We start from the raw sequence: 23,965 nt of genomic DNA, 5'->3' as shown, positions 1-23,965 counted from the left end.
TTATATACGAGTGGTTTTACCATCCATGTACACATATATATAGATTAAATCAGTCTAAGCCATTGTGATTTTAAAGGCACCAAGCAGTAGTCAAAATCCTGGGAAGAGTTTGCAAGAAATAGTGCTCCTCCAGCATTACTACACAAGCCAAGAGATTTAGAAAAGTAGCTGTGAATCGCTGCAGAAGCTCTCATACAGCTGCACTGGAGCCACTAAGCCTCAAAGCGGGGCTCCGCAGAAAACCTCCAGGCAAAGGGCAGTGCCAGCCGCGCTCTGCCCGGAGCAAACCCTGCCGAGACGGTTGCCTCAGTCCACAGGTGCTCCTACAGCACCAGCCGCTGCTGCCCGACAGCGAGACACAACGCCACCGCCCTGCGGGTACTACGTGCTCGCAGCCGCCCCAGCCAGACTCCCCACCCGGCCAGGTGCGAGCGCCTGTCTCCAATTAGCCCCGGTGCCACCCACCCTTCCGCCCGCCACATAAAGCCGGCGGGGCCGCACGAGCGGGCAGCGTGGGGTTGGTGTCCGTTCCCTGGGGCTGCCTGTTAACGGCTTCCCGGCTCTTTCCTAACGGTCGCTGCCTGACGCTTGCCCTGTTCGTGGCTTCGCGGCTGCTTCGCTTTAGTTTTGATCCCTATCGCAGCGGCAGCAGCCGGCTCTCCCGCAGAGCCGCTCCGGCCCGCTTGAGGCTTCCTCAGCTGCCGCCCGCGCCCTGAGAGGCCGAGTCCAGCGCGCTGCCTGAGAGCCGCCGCGGGGAGCGGCAGTGGGAGTGCGGCGGCAGTTGGGGCACCATGCCTGCCGCCTTCTCTGGGAAGCGTCCGGGGCGGCTGCTGTGGCTGCTGCTGGTTTGCCTCAGCCTCTCGGGCACAAGCCCCGCAGGTAAACGCTCCTTCGTCGGCCGGCCTGGGCCGGGCTGCTGTCCCTCAGCGTCAGGGTGGGCCGGGGCGGGCAGGGGCACTGCTCCGGAGCTGCGGCTGAGTAAAGGGCCCCCCTGCCCCGAAGCGTCCACCGAGCTCTCCAGGGGGATGGAGCGGTGGCCCGGCAAGGCGGCTGCCTCTGGGCTCTGCCTATTTAAACAACCGGGCGCGCTTCTCTTCCTCAGCGGCCTCGACTCTCGCCGGGGTCGGAACCCACCGGGGCTGCCTCCTCGTGGGCACACGCCGCGGCGCACCTGCCGCCCTGGCCTCCTTCTGCGCTTCCCTCTTCAGTTTCAAAAAAGTGTTAAAGAGTTTTTCGTAGACTTGCTGGAAATTAGGGAACCGTTCTCTGCTGTGCTTTAAGGAACGATGTGTTGGTCGTTAGCGTTGCCCTCCAGTGTGTGTGTTCTGGTAGGCAGGTAGGCCGGCTGGAATCCATGAGTATGTCCAGTCATGTTCAGCCTTGTGGTCTAATATAATCTTCTGCTTTCTGCCTCACAGACAGGAGGATTTGTTAGTTCCTGAGGCCGAGGTGTAGTGTTTTATTGCTGCCCTCTCTGTATGAAATAAAAGTATTATTTAAGTCCTGAAAGAATTGAAGTTGATTAGTTGAATTACTGAAATATTGGTATGCTTAGCAGGTGCTGAGGAATGTTCATTGCAGGATTTAATACTGAATTTTAAATGGGACATTTAAGGAAAAGGGACTTCAACCTTCTGGGCCCTATTATTGGTTTTCAGCAGTTCAGGAGCAGGCCAGCCACTTCTGAGGAAGCAGGAGCTTATTTTAAGAAAGACTGGATTTCTGTTTTTAACCCCTGTTTCTTCAAGCATCACAGGGTATTAGAGAATGGTGATGGAAGGAGATATCAGGTTGCTGATATTTACTGTGCAAGATGTGATTGTTAGTCTGTCTTGCCAAGACTGAAGGTTCTGCCAGTACATATATGTGAACATTATTGCTGTGACTTTAATTAACCATCAATGGTTTAGCTGCGCTTTCAGTGTGTGATATGTAAATAGTTATGTTTGTGTCTCTCTTGATCTTCCTGAGAGGAGCAATACTGCTTCCTGTGTGATAACTTCTGCAAAAATTTGCAGTAGTTTCACATAATGTGAAAGGACAGAAAATGTGTTTTGCAGGTCTCAAGGCTTGTTTAAAATACATAAATATATGTATGCACACAGAGGAGAATCTGCTTTGTACTTCTTAAAGCTTATTTGAAGTATGTGCGTTTATATACACATTCATAAAACTTGAAGTCCTTTCTAATAGTTGATTTCACTAATAAATAAGTTTTGTGACTGCAAATGGCCTGAAATTTGTATGGATGTGTGAATCACATTATGGCAAGTTAGCCACAAGGTATATTTTCTTATTACTATTACTGCAAAAAATTGCGCCTACTGTTGGTTGAAGTGATTTGCAGTTCACGTAAAGCCGTTAGGGAAATTATATCCTCTTCTGGAGAGGGGAAGACCAAACATAACTTAAAAAAACCCCAAACAAAAAAGAAAAAACAACAACAACAAAACCACCACAAAACAAACAAAAAACACCACAACCAAAACGAACAAAATCCTGTTTGGTTTCCCAAAGTTTGGACAGATCTACAGTCTTCTTGAAGTTGTGAATATCAGTGTTGGGTTTTGAACCAACATCAGAAGTGAGCCACTGGATTTAGTACTCTTTATCTGTATAAGGTGAGGCTGCTGTTTTTCAGACTTTAATGTTTTTATATTTGTATGACCTAGGTATGGAGGCTTCATACTGTGATTTCCGTGATGATTTAAATGTGAGAAAAGAGTATTTTACTCTTCCATTGGTTAATAACCAAATGTGCAAAAAGCTAGTCAAGCACAGGGACTACATGCACAGGTGAAGCAAAGGGAAGTTCATGTTCCCTTGGAAGGGGAGGAGAACTAACCCTGTCTTCTAGTGAAGTCCAGAAACGGGGTGTGTTCTGGGGATGTGGAGGTTCACTGGAGGTTCTTCAATCAAAATAAGTGCTTGCAGTAAAAGCAGCTGGAGGGAGTACTATATGCACAAGGACTGAGTTGTAGAAAGGCAGGTGGCATAGCCTGGTGCAGCTGGTCAGGCAGGTACCAAGAGAGATCTATTAGATTTTATTTTGTGGTAAATACCTTGGAGAGAGTTCTTGTTATATGGTTACTTTTATCTTTTAACTGTTTATTTAATTGCTTTGAAAAATTTAAACTGTCACTTTTTTCTTTTCTTTTCTGTATTGAGAGTAATTTTTAAGCAAATGTCACAACATTGTTTTTCAGAGTTTGCTGCTTCATGTGGTTACTGTTGTGGTTGCCTAATTTAGTTACAGCATGTGCTGCCAAATTCCTTTAGGAAATGCAAACCTAGGACATCTTATCTCCAAACTTCTGTCTTTAAAGGTACCAGTGAGTTTTACAAGTTGAGGGTACGCCTCATTCCTTACAGGCTTGGCTTCAAGGCTGTAATTTTCTGGTTTGTCCTGAGAGAAGGGCTTCTGTCAGGGCATTTGAAAGTCCTTCATGTGGATCCTTCAGTGCCTCAGGAGTGCTCAGCCTGCAGGAGGTTCTGTCAGCTGTTTCTAGATGCTACTGAATTCTTGCACAGGGTATAAAATGTTATTAAATTAATTTACATTAAATGTTAAACTGATTATGTGAAATTAAACTACATTGTATTTCAGCCTTTTCCTGCTCGGCCACTTTTCTGACTGAAAAAGAGCAAATAGATTTTTAAAGCCTGAAATTGCTCTGGCAGTGACATGTATGGTACATCCACACTTTATTCTACAAATATTGGCTGCAGTAGGGGGCAGAAATAAGGTAGAAAAATAAATCAATGACCTCATACTCTCAACTGCTTCATCCTACGTAAAGATCAGGGCAACAAGAACTCAGCAAACTAACACACTATTGATAACATCTAGTGCAAATCAGTTTTAGGGTAACGCATACAGCTGTGACTCAATAGTTTGAGAAGTTACTCCACTTGACTTGCTTATATCACTCCTTGCTTGATGACACTAATTGTGCAGTTCTGGGTCATCCTGTTCTCTGATGCTGTTCAGCAGGTGTGTATAAGAGGAGGAGAGTGTTGCCGTGTTATCTCTGTGCTAAATTGACATATGGTCATATAAGAGCCAAGATATGGAAGGAGTGGTGAATAGAAGTAACATTACTTGAGTGCTTTCATTTGGTATGTGAATTAAGGAAGAAAGCCAAATTGAGAACCCTATTAGTATGCAAACCACATTGCAGGTTATCTGGCTTCCTTGCAGAGAGATAACAGAGCTGCTGTATGGTTGGCACTGGCACCTTCTAAATTTATCATCTTTAGAGATTTTAATTACTGTGCAGGTGATGCATACTAAGCTGACATAGTCAGGTGATCCATGACATCCTTAGAATGCCTCAAGATACTGCAGGTGTAAAAATTCGTAGACCTTTCTTCAACCTTACCATGAGTATCAGAGGCATAATAGCTCTGCCTGATCTCAGCACCTCTGACAAGTAGAGAATAATAATTGGTCTTCTTACTGGATGGGTTGGAAACCAGCAGATATTCAGAGTAGATTTCTTAAGTTCTTTGCTTGGATGAAAGGCTGGGAGGGGAACACTTGGCTGTGGGACCAGTGGCCTGGTATGAAAAAGTATGAAAAATGAAGAGCCTGTTGTTAAAAAACACTAATGCTTATTTTTTAAAAGTGTATCCTTTGACTATCTTGTTTTACTCTTGATACAAACTGTTTGAAGTATGATGGACAGATTGAGAAAGCAGATGGTGCAAGCTGGGCATGACCCTCTGTGTAGTCTGGAGTAACTATGTGCTGGAGGTGCCAGTGGGGGGGGTCTGTGGGTTGTCTATGCCTATAGTGCTGAAATGGGGTAGGAGTGCTGATAGTGTTGTTCACTTGTAGGAGCTGGCAGGGTGCTGACTTTACCTTCTGCTGGAGGCACAGAGTTCTCAACACGTTTGAACACACTTAAAGTATGATGTAGCTTTTCACTTTTCTTCTATGCTTGCTGTTGTCCTGCTTGCTTAGCAGAGCTTGTTACCCCTTCAGACTTAAATTATAACTGCAAAACGTGTCTTTTTTACCCCTGTGTATCTACTGGCCAAATCACTTAAAAGCTGCTAATGTGAGATTGCTGTGAGTCTGAGGAAGAGTGTGTCCTGCTGCTATGGCAGCGGAATGTCTCCTGAAATGCCTAGGCATGTGAAGATGTAGTGTTTATTTCATGCAAACAGTTCTGCCACCCAAGTGTGGGAACAGAAAGGAATAAGCAAACATCTCCGTTTTCATAAAATAGCTGGGGACCTTGAATTCTTAATAGACAGCAATGACACAGCAACGTACTCTAAGCAGGTTTTCTGCCTCTTCCCCACTGTCCTTTCTCCAGTCAAGAACATAAATCAAAACTCTAGAGTCTTGCCTGTCTCTTAAGAAAACTGTGTTATAGCAGCAGAATTGGGTTTGTAGTGGTGTTAAGGAAAATTGAAATAATCATTAGTATTACTTGGTAAAGTCCATGTTTGACACAATGCCTTTTGGTTTGTTTACCAAGGTAAAAATAAAAAGAAAGGAGGTTGTTCACCGTATCACAAAACAGGGTATGTAAGATCGTAATGAGTTCCTTATTCTGTGAGTCTCCTAATCTAGGTATGAAAATAATCAACTAGCCTCACTGTCATAAGCTGTGGTGGTCTAAGCCCACAAACAAGACTATATTTGAGTACAGGTTATGAAGTTTATTGGTAGTCTGGAGTATTCTGAAGAATGGATTTGCCTGACTATGGGCAAGCACAGGAGAAGATATCTATGCAGAAATTAGAGGTCAAATAAATACTGTGTCTGTTATTTAGGCTTTTATTGCCTAAAGTGAGCTGAAGAACTAATGAAAAGTAATTCTTGCATGTTTTGGCTGTATATGCTCAGAATGTGGGGAAAAAATAGAGATAGTAGGCTGAGGTGAGAAGAATCTGAATTATTTTTATGAACTAGGTACTTCTGACTCAGTTCAAGTGAGGGAATAAAGTTTCTTTAAACCCTTTTTTCTGTTTAGATCCAGCTATGACAACACAAGATGCCAGTCAGCCTCAGGCAAACTCTTTGACAAAGATGCAAGCTGGACTTAATGAATCATCTGGTAATTGTTTTATTTCAGTACACCTAAAGCTATAATATCTTTTCCTAGTGTTACGAAGTTATAAAGTAGAGTTTACCTTTCCGTGCGAAGTCTCTTGACATAAGATTTTGACACTTCAGAAGAAATGGGTGTAAGCGTATCATCTGGGCCTTTTAAAGCCACTGCAAGAGCTTAAGTGTCGTAAGCAGCTCAAAGACCATGGGAAAAGCTATCCAAGTGCCACTTGCATGATATTGTGCTTATGTGCCGTACAACCAGACAATGACCATGGGGACTGGACAATTCCCAAATCAGAACCATTGTGGGAAGTTCTTTTCTAACAGTTATATCTGATAATTTTTCATATGAGGACTCCTCCTTATGCTTTTATTAGTGAAAGATACAATAATGCCCTTGCATCATTGTGCCTGGTAGCTCCCTCTATGTATTTTTTTAAATTATGGATGTGTCAAAACTTTGTGTCATCCCCACACTTTGTCCACCATATTCTTAACCTGAACCTTAACTGTGGTGTGATAGGGAGCAGAAAAAATGTTCCAGACAAGAGAGGATGCTGGTGGCTGATTCCCGCCTCTCTTTTATCCATACAGATCAGAGCAGCAGTGTATCAAGGTTCATGTTGATTCATACATATTAAACATGTGCTAAGTTATACTTCTACATGAACTCAAGCAAGTTTTGACAAGTTATGCCATCTACAGTGTTGTTGGGAGATGATAATGCTATTTGCCTAGTGTTCAGAGCTTTTTAACCAAATGTATATGAGCACTAGAGGGAGCACAATAACTAATAAAAGCAATAATTCTATCCATACATAATCATATGTATACATGAGTTAAAATACACAAGGTATTCTGTATAATATGACCTCACCTCACCTATTTTCATTTGGTATGTGAATGAGGAAGAAAATCAGTATGATGATCTTATTACTGTCCAAGACGTTAAAGGCTGTCTAGTTTTTTTTGCGGATGGATAATGCTACTGTGTGAACTGATACTGGTGCTTTATGAATCTGTTGTCATAAGGGAATTTGGTAACAAACCAGGTGATGCATGTACTAGGCTGACATGAACGCAGGTGATCCATGACAACCTTGGCATGCTGTCAAGTTTTTTTGCACACACATATGGAAGAAGTTTCCTCAAAACTCCTTCAGCCTTTACATGTTATTTCAGGGCTGAACACTTGGACCAATTTTTTTCTCAGTCAGGGAGAGATCAAGTCTTGCTTGTGCTCTTGTTAAGAGGAGCAGGCCAGGAGACAGCTTTGTAATTTTTTTTTTTACTTAAAAAGCCATTTTGGATTAATAGTTCAGGTTGACAACACTACTGTTTAACTACCAAATTAAGTAGCCTAAGGCTCTGTTCTTCAGTGTTGTCTACCCTAATATACAGGTTTATTGTTACGGGCATGTTTGAAGTGCAGATGGAAGAAGCCAGGCAAAAGGCTGGCTGCCTGTGGCGTAGCATTCCTTGTGTTATATACTGACCTGTAGGTAAATGCTGCTTTACAGAACAGGCCAGCAACTTGGAAGGTATGTGGTACCTCTTGCTTAGAGACTTCAGATGCAAACCCCAGCAGAGACCTCCTTCAGCAAGCCAGATTCTCTCAACTGTAGCCAAGAGGCATGCATTTTAGAACTTTACCTCAACATTCAGTATTTTATGTGGGAAAAGAGAAGGAATAATTGTAAGAAGATCTAGGCTTTTAGAGAAACTCTTTCTACAGCACAGTGATCAACTCTGCCACCCAGTGATTCTCTGTAAGAAGACTGAAGTTGTAGCCCAGTCTTCTTTTTATCCTGGCTGTGAGTGGGGACCTTTTCAATCTGTGGACAGAAGAGATAATGAAGCCTCTTTTCACAAAAACTAGAATGTTTCTCCTACAATGCTGTGTGATTAGGCAGATTCAATCCATAATTACTGTTTATGTATTTCTGTGATGCTTTATAAAATAACTGGCAATAAAATTACTTTGCAAGCATGTAAAGTATAGCTTAGAACATTTAAGCTATGGGTGTAGGGAGGGGAAATCCGTTTCTCCTGTTTCAGGACTAATTTGTGAGAAAAATAATTTTTTTGTAACAGGTTTCGTTTTTTTCACCTTTCAGAGCCCATGACAACCACATATACTGTCAACTGGCAAAGTCAGGGGAGCCCTTCAGATCACTTGACACTTGGACATGATGCATCTACACATGGTAAAAGTGATCATGTGTTGTCATCTAGTTAAATTGTTAAATTTCAGTTACCCTAAGGTTATACCTTGATGTTTTTAAATCAAGTGGTTACAGAGGATCTATATTGATTGATAATTATCAAGACAAACAGTTCGATAGTTAAAGCTGTATAAAAAGTAATTAGAAACTGAAAAAATTGACAATTGCTATAACTGTATTGAGTTGACCTTACCTTTAAACATAATTTCTAATGTTTTCTCCCACAGTGTGATTCAGTTTACTAGGAACTTGTATGCAGATAGTACAATACTAATGAAACAATTGTGTGTAGATGTGGAAGGATGATGGCTCTTTAGCTGGGCTGCATCTGTTCTTAAAGATTTAGCTTATTAATTTGCTTTTTTGCTTTATTCTTGAAAGGCACAGAGCATGAGACCAAATATAGTGGAGGGAACAGACTGTTCATGCTTACAGTTTCCCGCCTGATAGCTGTATCAAGCTTTGTAGAGCTTTATAAAGATATTCTTTGAATACTATGCTATCCATAACCCTACAGAAAAGGGATTTTGCTGGCCACATTAAACCTGTTAAATGAAGTTTTCCCTCACAGAAGGAAATGAGTGTAATTTAGTCAGGTAGATGATGGCCAATATTGATATTCTCTGTGTGTGGAAGGAAATTCCTTGCAGTATATCAGGAGTTTTGTGGAGTGTTTAGGGAGTCTGACCATATTCAGTTGGAGCACAGGGCATTCTTACCTCCACATTCATTAGAGATGCATCTAGATTAGATAGTCTACATCTGGCTTTTGGGCTGTGTTGTTAATTTGTAGTGGCTTTGGGAATTGGAGTATTCTGTCCTTCTGTTTCTCTGTTATTTTTCTAAAGTTCATTACATTTCCAAGCTCTGCTTAGACATTGATGTGGTCCTATACAGTTCTAGGACACATCTGTAAGCTTTAGGACAAGCTGTGTGTATAGGTGACTTTGAATCAGGCTATGAAATAGATAGTTATAACCTTTTTAGAATATTGAAATTCCCAATTACAACATTACAGTAAAGCTAGAAAACATATTTTTAAAAGGTATAATTACTGTAATAGTGGACACACAACACTGCTGCTTTAAGATTCTGGCTTTTAACATGCAAGATAGATGAAAGGATCCCCATAGTAGTCTTCACTTGGCAAGGTCCTTTTTTCCCCAAAGATTGCTATAAGAAACATTTGCAATGATTACCTTTATAGGATCATAACATATCACTTTGCTTCTCCCCCACAGCTTTGTTAGGTCCAGATGTTACCACACAAGTGCTCAAGCAGGCAGGACAACTGGACATATCTAATATCACTACTTTGAAGTATGAGATACGCCTACCTGGTAAGTGTGTTATTTTTTTCTTCCAGTTGTGTTATATTGAATGCCTATGATTGCACAGAATCTTCTGTATAAGTTGTAGAAACATCTAGGATGACAACTTCTTGATGTTGAGACTGAGTGGAGATGCTCACAGTGAGCAAGTGAAGAGCTCAGTAAAGTAAAAGATCAATAAGTTTACACCATTGAGTATTGTGTTTGAGTAGCTATTTTGCACTGGAGGATGAGATTCTTTTTTATTAAAACCACAATTAAAAACAACTCATAGCTGTCTGTTCCCCTAAGTAAATTCAAGTGACAATTCCTTTGCACTAGTGAATCCATATAAGCCAGGGTACTTGTTAAACAGGAGGTGTTAATCAGCTTTGCAGCATTACAGGACTTAATGCATGGAGAAAAGGCAAGATAAGCCTATTCCTAAAGTAGACGAAGTTCCCAGTTGTCAAATAAGCATTTATAACTAGTTTCTTGGACAACTGGAAAAACTGATCTGAAATTTCTCTCAATAGAAGGAGATCAGTTAGAACTCCTTTCCAAAGTATTGTTATGATAGTTTGACATAATTGCACAGCATTTGTGCTATATTTTGTTCTATCAGGAAACTTAAGGTACTGTCTATTTCTTGTCCTGGTACATGTACTCTTGGTACAGAGATGCCCCAGATAGCAGTCTTGCTAGTGGTTAATCTTCAACAGCATAGGGTTTTTGTGTTCCATTTATTTTTAGTGTAGATTTATTTTTAAAATGATATCAAAAGGTACAGATTCTATTTTTAGCCAGTGTAGTTAATCTGACTGTATAACTTCTGTTCTGTGAAATATTTTGCAAAATCACTTTGATCATAAACAACCTCAATGAGGTGAGTTGTGCCTGGCTTATTTGAGTGCAATGGCTCTAATAAATGAGTTGCAGTAAGCAACTTTGCTCTGCTTTGAAGGACTGAAGTGTTGCACTTTTAAGTTTAGCTGCAGTTCAACAGGTCTGTAATATTTTGGCTGTGACTTGGAGTTCTGGGCATGCTGTTTTGAAGGCTGTAAATGTCTATTAGACCCAGTGAAGATCAAAAATTGTAGAGGAGGATCTGGTGTTCTATTTCAGCCAGACTTTGTGGCTTCTTAGTTACGACTTGCATTAGTAAGTCAATGAGCTGTACCTTAAAACTTCATATTTTTTTTCTCAGAAAGAATTTGAGCTGTGAAATGCAGCTATATCAAGTACTACAAGGTAGCTCTAGGACTAAGGTGAGGTGTGGAATAAGCTTTTGTGGAGTACTGATATGAACTAACCACAGTTGTATCTAGAAGGTATGGAAGAAAAACCCGATTATGAAATAAATATCAGTGCTGATGGGCACAAAGTCCAAGGTGGTGTTTTTTTATAAAAGGCTGTTTATATGGATCAGAGAAGATGCCTGCTGTTGAAACTGCTTTTTGAATATGCTTGTTTTATGCTTATGGAGCTTGTTAAAAGTGAAAAAAGTGACAGTTTCTTCTACTGTTTTGAAATGTTTCCACGCTGTAATTCTAGTGGCTTGCCACTAGGAAGGCAAAGGCAGCAATAATTTGTTTTGAAGATAATTTGGTTTCAAGCTGGGTAGCTGTAGTGCAAAAGGCCAGATCCAGCAGTGTTAATGTTGCGGATTTTATCAACAACTTCACTAGCAACAGGACCCTACCTATAATCACACAGTATTGCAGAAATTTGCAGCTGGCTGAACCCTGGATCTTTATAGATATTTACAAGTCTAACATGTTATTATTAATATAATTTGCTAATATTTTTAATCCAATAAATCCTGTTTTTTTTAGTACCAAATGTGAAGTCAAAAAGTAAGTTCAGACTGAGAGCAGACATTTTTCCCGCTAGTGGGAGCTAAGTACTTAAGATATTTTGGTTTGGGTTAAATTACGTAGAAGCACGAGTCTAGCTTGTTTTCAGTGAAATGACTATGTAAGTTTCAATATGAGAACCCTCTAGGAAGTTTACCTATAGAATGGAGCAACTGTGTCATTTTTGTAACGAATGTATATCATAAGTCAAGGCTTAAGAAAAAAACTGTGAAACACTTGTTTTTGCAGATTTTTTTACCTTAGAAAGTATAACAGCAGCACACTGTATCTACCTGTAATCCAGCATATGTAAAACACAATATTTGAATATCTTCTTCCTCCATAATCAAAAAAAGTCTTTAATAAACAATTTTTAAACTTCTTTTAGGTCTTCATGGTCTTCCTCTGGCAAAACGTATCAGTTTGGACAGAGCAGCTGAAGTTCAACTTTCATGCAGATTGAAAAGCAAATATTCTCATTTGAAAATTCTTCAAGTGACTTGGAAGAAGGGAAGTGAAATAATTCCACATAATAAAACTGAAAATGGCTGGAGCATCCAGTAAGTAGCATTCTTTACAGTTTGAGTTGTAGGTTCTAAGGAGTTGTTACCACATTCATATACACTGCCCAGTATTAGTCATGTGTATATTAAAGAGCCAAATATTTAATATATGCCCATAATGAACATCTTGAAGCTACAGGAAAGGAAAAAGGTTGCAGTTACCTTAAACCTGGAGGGAGAGCTCCTGTTCTTCCTCTAGTGCTGAAAAAAACAAGGTTTCGTTAAGAATATAGAATAAAGACACGGTTCTTTGAGGTCCAGTAATTCTGTTCTGTCAGTGATGTAGTAATCTCAGCCTGAGACTGCTAAGATATCTGAATTTCTGTTTCCACATTCTATTTTTCACCTCAGTGCTGCCTTGCAGAAGTCTGAAAGGCATGAATGACAAGTGTTTTTTTCCTTCATAGTTAGCAAGGAGAGAAGTTAGCTTTACAGTAAAGTTGTTTTGGATCGTTTTAAAGGTTTTCTTAACTATTTTGAACCTCACAGAGACTCAGGAAATGATGTAGAAAACTTTCTTCAACTGTTACAATTCACTGTTAAGACTTTAGTACATTTACATATTTTTTTAGTTCTAACCAGGTAGTCTCCAGTTGATTTTGGTATTGCTTTTGTTTCTTAACAAATAATAGTTATATAAAATTTCTATGATAAAAAAATGTGAGAATGTACTGTCACTTTTCTGCTACTCCACATACACAAGTACAACCATGTAAGTAGTTTTCAAAGTGCTTATGAAGTGTGTAGTTTGCCAGCAGAGAAGATGCTGGACTTGATTACATTGCAGCTCTTTAAAACTGCTCTGTGGTGAAGCTATGCTAACTGTTGACTGACTGGCTTTAAGAAGAGCAAACCATTTAAATAATCTCTTCTAAAGTCCTATAGAGCACATTTTATATAGCTCACTTGGCAAACAAAGCTTTAATTTGGCAACCTGTAGATCATACTGCTTAAAGATGTTTGGCCTTTTGTGAGCAACGAGGTTGAAAATATTTATGTTCCCAGATATGCTTGTGCTCTTCTGTTTTAAATGTCATGCTGTTTCTACATTGCACTAAACCTTAATTCTGGTGTTTCAGTGATGCACGTTCTTTGCTCCACTACTAATTGCTGCTGGTTTCTTTAGAATGTTAATTAGCAGTCACTGTTAGTTGTAGGTCAATTTAAAAAAAAAAAAAATCAAAAAAGCAAATTGGTGAAACTTGTTTTTGAAGATTGATCATCTCGGATGTCAGTAAGCTGGGAAGTTACAGTTGTATTCTGAAAGGTCAACAAGAAATGAGAGCTACGTTTCATTTACAAGGCAAGTAATTTTAAATTTTGCTTTACTTGACCATTGAAAGCCTATATTAATATGGTTTCTGGATACTATAGAAATTGCAACTCAATTTCCTAATATGGTCAGAATAAGTGAGAATCACTATCAAAGGCATTTCTATAGCAGGGAGGGGAGAATAAATTTGAAGCAAAACTAAAAGCCTTATTAAGAAAATCTGCTAGTAAACAAAAGGCATATAAGCCTACTTTTTTCACAAAGGAGTAACTGTTTTTTCCCTCACTGTCCATCTCTATGGCAAGAATGAATACTCACAACTTTCTGGAGGGTGAGAGGAAAGGATGGTGTCTCAGATAAATTCTTCAAAAAGCAGAGCAAATGACTTTGAGATTTGTGTTACAAGAGGAGCAGTGATTGGCAGAATGGAGGCAGGTTTTTGGAAGAATTCAGTTGTATTTCTGAAATGCCAACTTGTTGATTTAGTGCCTCTTTAATTCTATATGGTATAAGAACAGCTCTTACATTAGAAGTTGTTTTGCTTCATTGGGCAGTATGAGTGCCCTTCTGTTTTGTATTCTGTTCTCCAGTAATGTTGCCCTTAACAGTAGTTGGTGAAATCCAGCTGAATGCAAGACATGTGAAAATGAAATAAATAAAAACTCCTGAGAGCTGTCATCTCTAATGAGAAGAATTTCCTTCTCTGTTCCTACCACCTAAATTTTGCAAAGAAGGCAAGAATTTGATCTGTGAAAACTCCACAGACTGTAATATATAAAGATTCTTTCTGAATACAGGCTCCTAAAAGTTCTAACTTTTCAAATAACTACCCTAACCTCAGCTAAATTAACTGTCAGGGCTTTGTATTTCTCAGTGCTGCAACCTGGCTTTGTTCAGCGGGATATCTGGTCATACAATTTGAGGAGACTCTCATGTATGTTCAGGTCTTGAACAGTGATGTTGCTATCTGCTTTCAAACCTTCAGCCAAGGGAGACTAGCCTGCAATATTGAAGAAGGACAAAATTGTAGTTTATTTGGACCTTTTAATCTCTAAAAATGCTTAGATATTTTTCTTGTCAATGTATGGGTAAAGTTGAATTGAATGGCTACCTAAGTCTGTTTAGATTAAAGACAAGGGAGACCTTATTCTTTTAAAAGTATACGATAACTCAGTAAGGGCAGGAATGACTCAATAGGGAAGTCATCTTTTCCAGAATGGTGCATAGGACTGGTTGATTTATTACAAGATGTGAGAATTACTTCACAATGGTTGAGTGCTGCCACTTCTGATGCCACGAAAAGTACTGTCTTGACACTTCTTAAGATTAATGCAAGAGTGAAGGAAATTGGAAAAAGAAGTCCTTGAATCTTCCAGTCAATAATGCAGAGAGAACTAATCTCAAACTGAAAGATGAGTAATGTGTTGGTATAGACTCAGTGGATGAAGTAATCACTACTGTAAGAAACTGCAGTAGCTTTTCCACTAGGCAGGTATTATTGAATGTGTTGCTTTTTCCTTCCATTTCCCCCATCCTGACTTGGCATAACCCTGTAGATATTTAGGAGTTAAGCTTTTACGTGCTACTCCTTAAAAGGAAAGTGTTTAATGTTTAGAACGAATATATATGAAGTGAGAAGACTGTGCTAGTTATGAGGCTGGATTGATATATGGTGCAGCAAAGTCTGAGGTTGTAAGCAGTATTCTTCTTAGCAACAAGGTTTTATGTATATTTCTGGGATGGAATTTTTGTTGTAATACTCACAAGAAGTGAACTTTTTGGACAATTAATTTGTGCTCAGCCAGTAAAGGAAGAGAGGGAACAAGAACAATTTTAGGTTATACCAAATGGTTCCATCATAACTGCTGAAAGCAAGTTCTTGGCCTATCTGGTCTAGTATGACCAATATAATTTAAAAGACATACTAGATCTGTACTTACAAGACAGAGCAATGAGACTTGAAATAGAACTTAATAGATCTGAGGAAAACATGCTAGTAAACATCCTGATGAAGAGACAAGGGGAAATACATACTCTGCCGTGATATTATTTGCTTACCTCTAACTCTGTCTGTGGGGTGCCTCAATATATTCAACAGCCTTTTTTGGGCTTTTGCTCTTGGAAGGCTGTGGGGCATCTGCAGTTATAATGGCTGGGACAAGTACCTCTGAAGTCTTGTTTCCTGTGGCCATGTTTTGTTCCTAGCAAGTTTGGACCAAGAGTACTTTTTATTGGCATGCACCCAAAAGTCATTACTTCAGCTGAGAAAATATTTGTTATTACCAAGTGCTCTCAATCTGCAGTTTTGTCTTAATTACAAAAAAATTCTCCGCATATACAACTTGCCAGATACCATTATGTGGTAGCATTATGGCTGAAATAGACTTCTGTTAGTTTCTGCAGATTGAGTGAAATTGTAGAAAAATTACTGTGTTTTCTAGTGCACTAGAACTGAAGCATGTAGCTTACATCTGTCAAGAAGGGAAAGGGGAAATGGGCAAGGGGAGAAATCAGTCTCTTTTTTTTTTTACTTGATTTTCAGTATTAATTGGCAATTTTTAAATTCATACAGCAACTGAGAATAGAATTCTTGTAGTCTTCTACACAAATTCTGTATATGGAATATCAACCTGAAATGACTTTTCGTTTAGACCATGAATGATAGAATCACCCAAGTTTAAGGGAAAAGGAAATAAATGGACTGCTCTAAATGCATACCTACATATATTTACCTTGATGAACTCTTTTCTACTTGTTCTTAGCACCAAAAATTGAAGCAAAAGAAAAACCTGTAATCAGTTATAAAGGAGATATGACCATACTGATTTGTAAAATTTCTGAGTACACTCCTATTGCTTGGACCTGGTATAGGACCAACAGAAGTGAACAGGTAAGGTTTCCATCTGTTAGCCAAGCAAAACCGTGCTCTAAAAAAACCAAGTACAAACAAGTATGACTTTCCATTGTAGGCTCTACAAATTACACTTAAATTAAATTTAATGTGAGTCTCTGCACATGAAAAAAAAATCTGTGATATTTAGAAATAATAATTCAGGGGTGTTTTTTTGTTCTGGTTTGTATGATGTTCTTTTTCCAAGAAGGTTTTGCTGTACTCTTACAGCCCAGACAAGAGTAAAACAAATCAGATAAGTCTTGAGAGGCTTGTCTCTACTATATTAATGATGGTTATATTGCTCAAATATTACTAATTGATAATGAAAGTCTTGTCGTAGCAGGACACTCCTTAAAGACATGTAAGGTATTAGAGCCTTGAGGGTCCCTTCTCTTCCTCTTCCTCCAGGTAGAAGTACTTCTGTTTCCCAGCCCATATGACCTCTCTGGGGCACTGGACCTGAAGGAGGTTGTTCTGTGGGGGAGACTTCTGTGCCACTTGATTTTGAAGGAGCTGCAATCTTTTCTCACTTCAGCTCCTGCCTTAATGGCTGTGAAGAAAAAAAATCTAGCTCATCAGTTTTCTTCTTTCACATACCACCCTTCAGGATTCCACTTAGCCTAGGAGTCATAGTCTCTGTGTTTCTGGGGGAAGCACTGTCCACTAAGATGAGGTAGCTAGATCTGTCTCCTCCACTCTCCTGCAGAGTAGCATTGACTTGGGAGACTATTAACATATTCCCCAGTGAAGCAGCATTCCCAGCTCAGCTTCCTTGAAAGTGCATGCTTTGTGCTGTAGGTGTTAGATCGTGACACCTAAGGCTGCCTTTGTCAGTGGAGAGTCAATAGTAAAGGGTACCTTTCATCTGATCTTAAATAGACTAAGCCGGGTGAGACTACTTGCTCACTACAAGTGCGTATTTTCTCCTCTGTTGAATGTAAATGAACAAGGGTGGTCAGCTAAGATAAATCCTACCCTTGGAGGTGGAGTAAACATGTTTCACAGATGCTTCTTGTTCTTAACTTATTGTAAAGCTCTCTACACAGAACTATCTGTTGCTAATATAAAGGCTTTCTTGTTGCGTTAATAAGACTTGTAATATTTTTTGTTTGCAGATTGCCATTAATGACTCAGTGCTAGCAGACAAGTATGTAATTGATAGAGTATTTGCCAATGTAACCCGTCTGAAGATACTGAAACTCACTGAGGAAGACAGTGGTCTATATTTTTGTGAAGCTGCTTTCAAACTAGGGAAAAGTAGAGGAAAACTGCAGCTTAAAGTCTTGACCTACGCGGTGCCTCTCAAACCCTTTGTAGCGGTTGTTGCTGAAGTTGCTACTTTAGTAACTATTATTTTCCTCTATGAGATTTATTCAAAAAAGAAAGGAGGAGCAAGTAAGTATTTTTCAATGTGTTCTAGCTTTTTATTGAAATTGCAGCTAATGTTAGAAAGGTATGACCCATAGCACTTCATGTATGAAGTTCATTGTGATTTTTTACTTTTTTTTTATGAAGTACTTCCTAAAATGTTGCAGATTTTTAATTATTGTCCATGAGTCTAGAAGTTAGGTACAAAGTGCTTTCAGTAAGCAGTACTTTCTTATGAAGGGTTTGATATAGTCAAATTTTTTCCTTACAAGACAAAGGAATTTAGAAGCTATACTCTTTGAGGGAATGCTTAGGAATGGAAGCAACTGTTAGTAGTCTTGATGGGAGAAGCTTCTGTCAAGAAACTGAGCAATAAGGAAAAACATATTGGAACACACTAGCTGCTGAACCTAAGGTACACTTAGGTGAGCTGATCTAGATGTGCAGGATGAAACAGAAGTGACACACATAGGCACATATGTACACAAATTTTTATATATATAGTACATGTAAGGTATTATATATACATATGTGTATTTTTCTCTATATAGTATATTACATGGTATGTATAAAAACCAGATTAATAAAACTTGATCAAAGTAATTTTTTGACAAATATGCAGGTGATTCCTTTGAGTAGAAGAACAAGAATGAATAACAAATTTAAGGAAACAATGAAAAAATAAAATTTTGTTTTGCTTGTATATGGAGTAAATATAATTAAACAATTTTTCTAGTGTTTGTTAAACTGAGACCTTATATAATCCTTTTTCTGTTTTGCAGAACACAAAAAAGAATTTGACCAAATTGAGCAGCTGTAAGTAAAGGTTTTTTTATACTGTAGATAATATTTATACTCTTTTTGCATATTACACTGTTGTGGGGACCTGGTCCAATTTCGGACTGGAGAAGGTTCAAAATGATCCCAAGAGTGAGATTAAGACACAAAAGAGGTCAGATGCTGCTAAACAGTGTTATTTTTATGCCTAAAGCTAGAGCAACAGAGAAAAATGCGGGGAGATTAGGAAGAAAGTTAAGCAAGTATGTGAAAAGATAAGGAACAGATAAGCAAAGATTGGATTGCAGGTCTCAGGTTGTGCTGGTACCAGAGTCCAGGTCCCAGTAGGTGCTGGCAGCGCTCGGGTCTCAGGTCCGCTGGTCCCAGGTGACAGGTTTTGGTCCTGGTGGTGGACGGCCACACTTGCAAGTCGTAACCTGGGCATCTTATGGCAGTTGGTGGCGGGTGTTGCCTGAGCGCACTGCAGGCCTGGTCGCAGATGTTGGTGGTTGATATCGCTGGAGCTTCACTTGAGGTTACACAAGCTTCAATCATTCTTTGAGTTTTAACAATTCACAGTGATTTTGCATTTTAACTCACTGTATCTAGACCTTTACAGCAGGCCCAATTAAGCAAGCATGCCTTAAGCATATTATTTTAGCAAGCAAGCTTGGAGACAAATCCTTAAGCGTATTATTTTTGCAGTATCTCAGCCTTCCACATTTATGCTGTGTGTAAAGGTCCACTGTCTCTCCCACATACTCAAACCGTATGGTAAGAACCACTGTCTCTTACAAGTGTGTTGTATGAAGTTATACCTTGTTTTTGACCCAACTGATAGCAGTTAAAGATGAATGTGAAGTACAGTTTGCTCCTTTCCTTAAGACTTCCTAATTCTGGAGTGTGCAGCATGCTGTTCACTTCTGGGCACTTAATTTTGTTGTTTGGAAGATATTTCAGTTTTTTGTGAAAGCACCGTGTGTCATCATCATAAACTCAATCTAAAGGGCTATAATGAGGAGCAAAATCACTTTTGGGTGTTAATTTTACAAAAGAGGCTTTGAAATTTTTTCTCATATGTGTTTTGTCTACATTAACATGTATTTTTCTCCATTGCATGTGGTCAAAGCCCTGGCTGTCCTACGTAAGCCTGTAGTGGCTGGGAGCTGGCTTTGGCCATTTTGTTGGTGACCTTTCTGAGGGGGCCTCTCACTGCTGGTGGCTTGGGCTCCCTGGGCATGGGAGCAGCTCCAGTAGATGCCAAAGGAACTGTTACTGTTCTGCTGCTTGAGGATTGGTGCTTCCATGCTGGCTTATCCTTAGGATGATGCATTACTAGAGGCTTGCTTGTTGAAATAAGCTGTTTTTCTCTCACTTTGCTCATCCGTTGAAGCCCAGTCACTTCATTTGGCCTGTAAGTTTCCTTTTCTTTTAAGATGCAGCCTAGCAGTTCCCCTTCTCTTTAGATGTGTCCGGTCTACTCCAGTTTTCTTTCCACTTAGTCCATTCTCTCCTCCTATCTGCCTTGGTGTTTTTTACCCTGAGTAGTTCTGTTGTTCTTTTTGAATTCCTTGCCACAGTGACTGTCTTTGTTTCCCTGTGCTGTATTCATTTTCCCATTCTTTTTCCAGTGCTAGCTGAAAATTTATTTTGGTGCTTTTCTCCTTACCTAAACAGCTTGAAAACTGTAATTAGATTATACTATAAAGTGGGCATATGTCTTGGGCATATAGTATGCTATTATAGTAAGTGTTTGGAGATACATCTTGGGTTGAAAATTGAATAATTGCCCTTGTTGCACAGCCCTGCTTTTTATAAACATGCTGAAACTGTATTAGAGTAGGACTGTAGCACAGTATGGTGCATTAAAATAATGTTTTCATGCTTGATGAGATGTAAGATGTGGTTTGATCAGCTGCTAGATTTATACTTTGGAGTTCTATGTTAGATAAATGCGTATCAGGAAGATCTAGTAAACCATGTACTTCTGCCTAATTTTAATAACTGAAATTTATTTCAGCTACTGGCTATTTAGAAAATAGATTTGTGTACTGGTGAGAATGTCTCCAAAGGAACTCTTTGGGTTTATGTGAAGTAATGAGTAATACACAGCTGAACTTGGTTAAGGCTATAATTAAAATGTCACATCCAACAATGTATTAGGTGGGAGACTAGTGATTCAGAAATAGAATTTTTTAGCAAGAGATTTGTTAATTCAAGTCTTGATTGTGACCAACACCATATAGCTAGTTGTATGTACTCCAGAAAGAGCAACCATATGGCTGTTTCAGTTCTGAGAATGTTGAGCTGTATATTGGTTGTATATTATTTGAACCTTCACTTCATATACAAACTCAATACACCCAATGAAACAATAGTATAACAATAGTTTCTGGGAATTTTATCACTGTTATAGCTTCTGCTCAGAACTTTGTGGGATTTTTGAGGGGGATTATGTTGAGCATTTATTACTTGTCTGAAAGACTTCAAGAGTCAGTAAGTATCTTGGTTGCTTAAATTTTGTTTAATCTTTTTCCTTATAACTTCACATACTAAAAGAGAAAATCAAATACATTCTAGATGTACTCTGTGATTAGATTGTGACACTGGAATGACTGTGCTCATCCTAAACTGAAATAGTTGAGTTTTGGAATATAACTTTTTTTTTTCCAGCAAATCAGAAGAAAACAATGGTTCAGAAGGCAGTAGTGCTAGGCAGAGAAGAACTGAATCTCTTTCCTAAAAAGGGTAAGATATGTAACAAACCAGAGTTTAACTTTCTCTTGAACAATCTAATACAAGGACAAAAATCCATTGTGCCATCCTAATGTGTTTTTTTTTCTGATGTGGGAACAATATAGTGACAAACTATTGTTTAAGAAAAACAATATATAGTCATTTATGATATAATGTCAAGGAGTCCAAAACCTTTTAATTCAATGCTGTCGTCATCATTGTAGTTTAATAGTTCTCTGTACCCATGCAGTCCTTAAAAGAGGACCCAGATTAACCTGCTTAACTACTTGGTTCCTCATCATGAAACATTTCTGTGAATGCCAGGGTAGGTGCTGAGACATGTAAGAATTGCTGATGTGTCCAAAATCCTGCTCTTTCAGACTATATCTTGAGTGAGTTTATAGAGGAAGGATGCAAGTGTAGTACAAGTGGGGAATGTGACAGTACCAAAGATAAGAAGCAAGGGATTATGTGAGTTTAGGAAAGAAAAGAAAGCTTAATAGATGGTGACTGAATGGATTAGTGGTAGAAGGAAGCAGAGAGTATTTATCCCTGTGGAAGCTGTATAATGAACTTCCCTGATTCTCTGCCCTTTTACAGTTTAAAGACTGCTTCTACTTATGCCAGCTGGGAAGGCTTTTCAGAGGATGGTCTATCAGTTGAGGACCAATTCTACACACTCTAGCTATTTCCCTTATTATTCCCTCTGCATCTGGCACCTCGGTCTCTCATCTCAAGATAAGAGGTGTGAGTGACTTGGCATTCATGTCACTGCTGCTACTGCTTTTCCTCATAAGCCTAAAGGAAGATTGTTTCCATACCCTTCATTTTAAAGAACAGAAAGTGTCAGGTAAAGTTTATATAAAGAGTAACAAATTGGTAAACAATCAAGAACAAATACTTTCCGAGAGTATACTATCTCCTCTGTTTCCTGCATGGTATTGTACTTGTTGATTGCTGTGACAGAGGTTTCCAAGGATTTATCCTGTGTTGGATCTGAGGTCTCATTCTTGTAAAGTCCTTTTGGTGCATGACACTCAGTGAATCAGTAAGTATTCAGATATGTATGTTGGATCATCCAAAATAGTTGTAAAATATGAACTGGAATGAAATTTATTTCCAAATAAATATGGGAAAATATTAAGCAAAATAATATAATTCATGTTATAAGGAGATGTGTTTATTTTTTTTTTAATTCAGGAGATTTAAACCCTACAGAAGTGGAAATAATCACAAAGCTACAGAAGATTTATGCAGCTATGCATTTTAAACATCTACTATGCTTCTAAGTAAACTCCTCTACTCTTATTTCTCATAACATGCTTTTAAATTAGCTGTGAAACTACTTATTTTACACAAATGATAAGGTATTCTGATATACTGCATTTAGACCTTTGCTGTCTGTAACATTATTTGCCATTTTATTACTAAAAAGCAGTTTTTTATGTGATCAGAATTCCTGTTGTTTTATGACTGATCTGTTTGATTTTTATGTCCTAAATTGAAACCAACCTTACATTCACTGAATGAACAGGTAATACAGAATGGGCCTATTATCGAGGTGTTACAAAACTGGACTTGTAAGATCAAAAAAGTATTTCCGCCAAAGAAAACTCATTTTACTAGCAGATGAAGGAAATGTGTCACAGCCATTTTTTACCAAAGAAATACTCAAAGGGAAACCTTTATCCTTATTTAAATGAAACACTGACAGTTTTGCAATTTGATTTGGACAGTAAAATGTCTTTTTAACTTTTCTTAGCTTCATTTAAATGAGAAAGAAATACAGGTACATTCCGAATACTTAAGATAATAATTTTCTGAATATGTCCTGCCATATGTCTGTGCTGCCATACTGTAATTCTAAATAGGCTAAATGGTATGCTAATACTGTACCGATCAGATACTTCAACGATATTTTGGAGTACATGAAAGAAGCAAAGGGGATACAGCACTATATCAGAATATAACTGAAAGAGTTCCTTGTGCTTGCACAAATTAGTGCAGGATCTGAGGGCTGCAAAATGAGTGTTGCGGTTTTCAGTTACACAGAAGACAGTAGTTTCAGAAATATACTTATATAGTTCTTGTCACATGTCCTGTCAAGTTGGTACTTTAACTTCTTGCAGCATACTGTACTTTTCCTGAAACTCCTTAATATCCAGTCTGATCTATGCTTTTTTGGTTTTCATAGTTTATTTTGTAGCTTTAACAACCAGAAGTTAAAGCCCAAATAAAAACCAGTGGGAAGTATGTAACCACTAAGTGATTGACTGTCAGGGCTGAACACTGATGATTTCCCTGTGTTTATTGTATTTTGCCTTAGAGTTTCTATGCACTACAAAAATGAGAATGCATTTACAGGTTTTTGTATGAATTTATCATTGTTATAACAGCATTTTTGTTATAGTAAGTAAATGTTTTCAGTTTAAAAAGATTTACTTCTCTATATTAATTGTTTGAGACTTTTTTTTGGTAGTAAATAGTTTGTGGGTTTGGTTTTGTTAGGAAATTCAGTAGTAAAAATAGTAAGCTTACTTATAGATCTAAGAGTTATTAATTCTGCTTTATTCAGATTCTGTCTTTTGCAACGAGGCTAGGTACTGTCTGAAAAGAAAAAAAAAAACCACATCTTTTAATCAGAAATAACTTGTTTCTGCCTTCACTGAGCATTCTTACCTGATCCTGAAATTGTGGTATGATGTCTTGGCCAACATAGGCAAGTTACATGAATAGATGTGTTTGCAAGCAATGGCTGTACTGAAGGCAGGCAGGAGCTGGAGAACATGGATTAAGCATAGATTTTAGATGTATGATGTGTTTGTTGTATCAGGAGAATTATAGTTTGGTTAAACTGGCTGCTCTCATTGTAGTTTTGACCTGCCTGTAGCTTGTTC

The 23,965-nt window shown here is 38.6% G+C and overlaps 1 protein-coding gene across 3 annotated transcripts; it reads left to right on the top strand.

Annotated features, from left to right (window-relative positions):
- Window positions 1-553: 553 nt before the first annotated feature.
- Window positions 554-23,660, top strand: EMB (embigin). 3 transcript variants are annotated; one of them, XM_065045179.1, is made up of 11 exons: window positions 554-879; window positions 5,988-6,071; window positions 8,185-8,274; window positions 9,534-9,632; window positions 11,847-12,018; window positions 13,236-13,324; window positions 16,057-16,184; window positions 17,303-17,582; window positions 18,338-18,371; window positions 21,006-21,080; window positions 22,269-23,660. In XM_065045179.1, exons 1-10 carry the CDS (start codon window positions 792-794, stop codon window positions 21,073-21,075), a joined length of 1,134 nt encoding a protein of 377 aa, XP_064901251.1. In that variant the 5' UTR covers window positions 554-791; the 3' UTR covers window positions 21,076-21,080; window positions 22,269-23,660. The 3 variants fall into 3 exon arrangements, with proteins under 3 accessions (XP_064901251.1, XP_064901252.1, XP_064901253.1); XM_065045180.1 differs by lacking the exon at window positions 22,269-23,660 and adding an exon at window positions 21,669-21,878; XM_065045181.1 differs by lacking the exon at window positions 5,988-6,071 and having other exon boundaries at window positions 22,269-22,518.
- The last annotated feature ends 305 nt before the right edge of the window (window positions 23,661-23,965 follow it).

The sequence above is a fragment of the Columba livia genome, chromosome Z (genome assembly GCF_036013475.1).
Source record: "Columba livia isolate bColLiv1 breed racing homer chromosome Z, bColLiv1.pat.W.v2, whole genome shotgun sequence".
Lineage (NCBI taxonomy): Eukaryota > Metazoa > Chordata > Aves > Columbiformes > Columbidae > Columba > Columba livia.
Note: the sequence above shows the minus strand (reverse complement) of the source record. Positions and strands in the feature narration are given on the sequence as shown.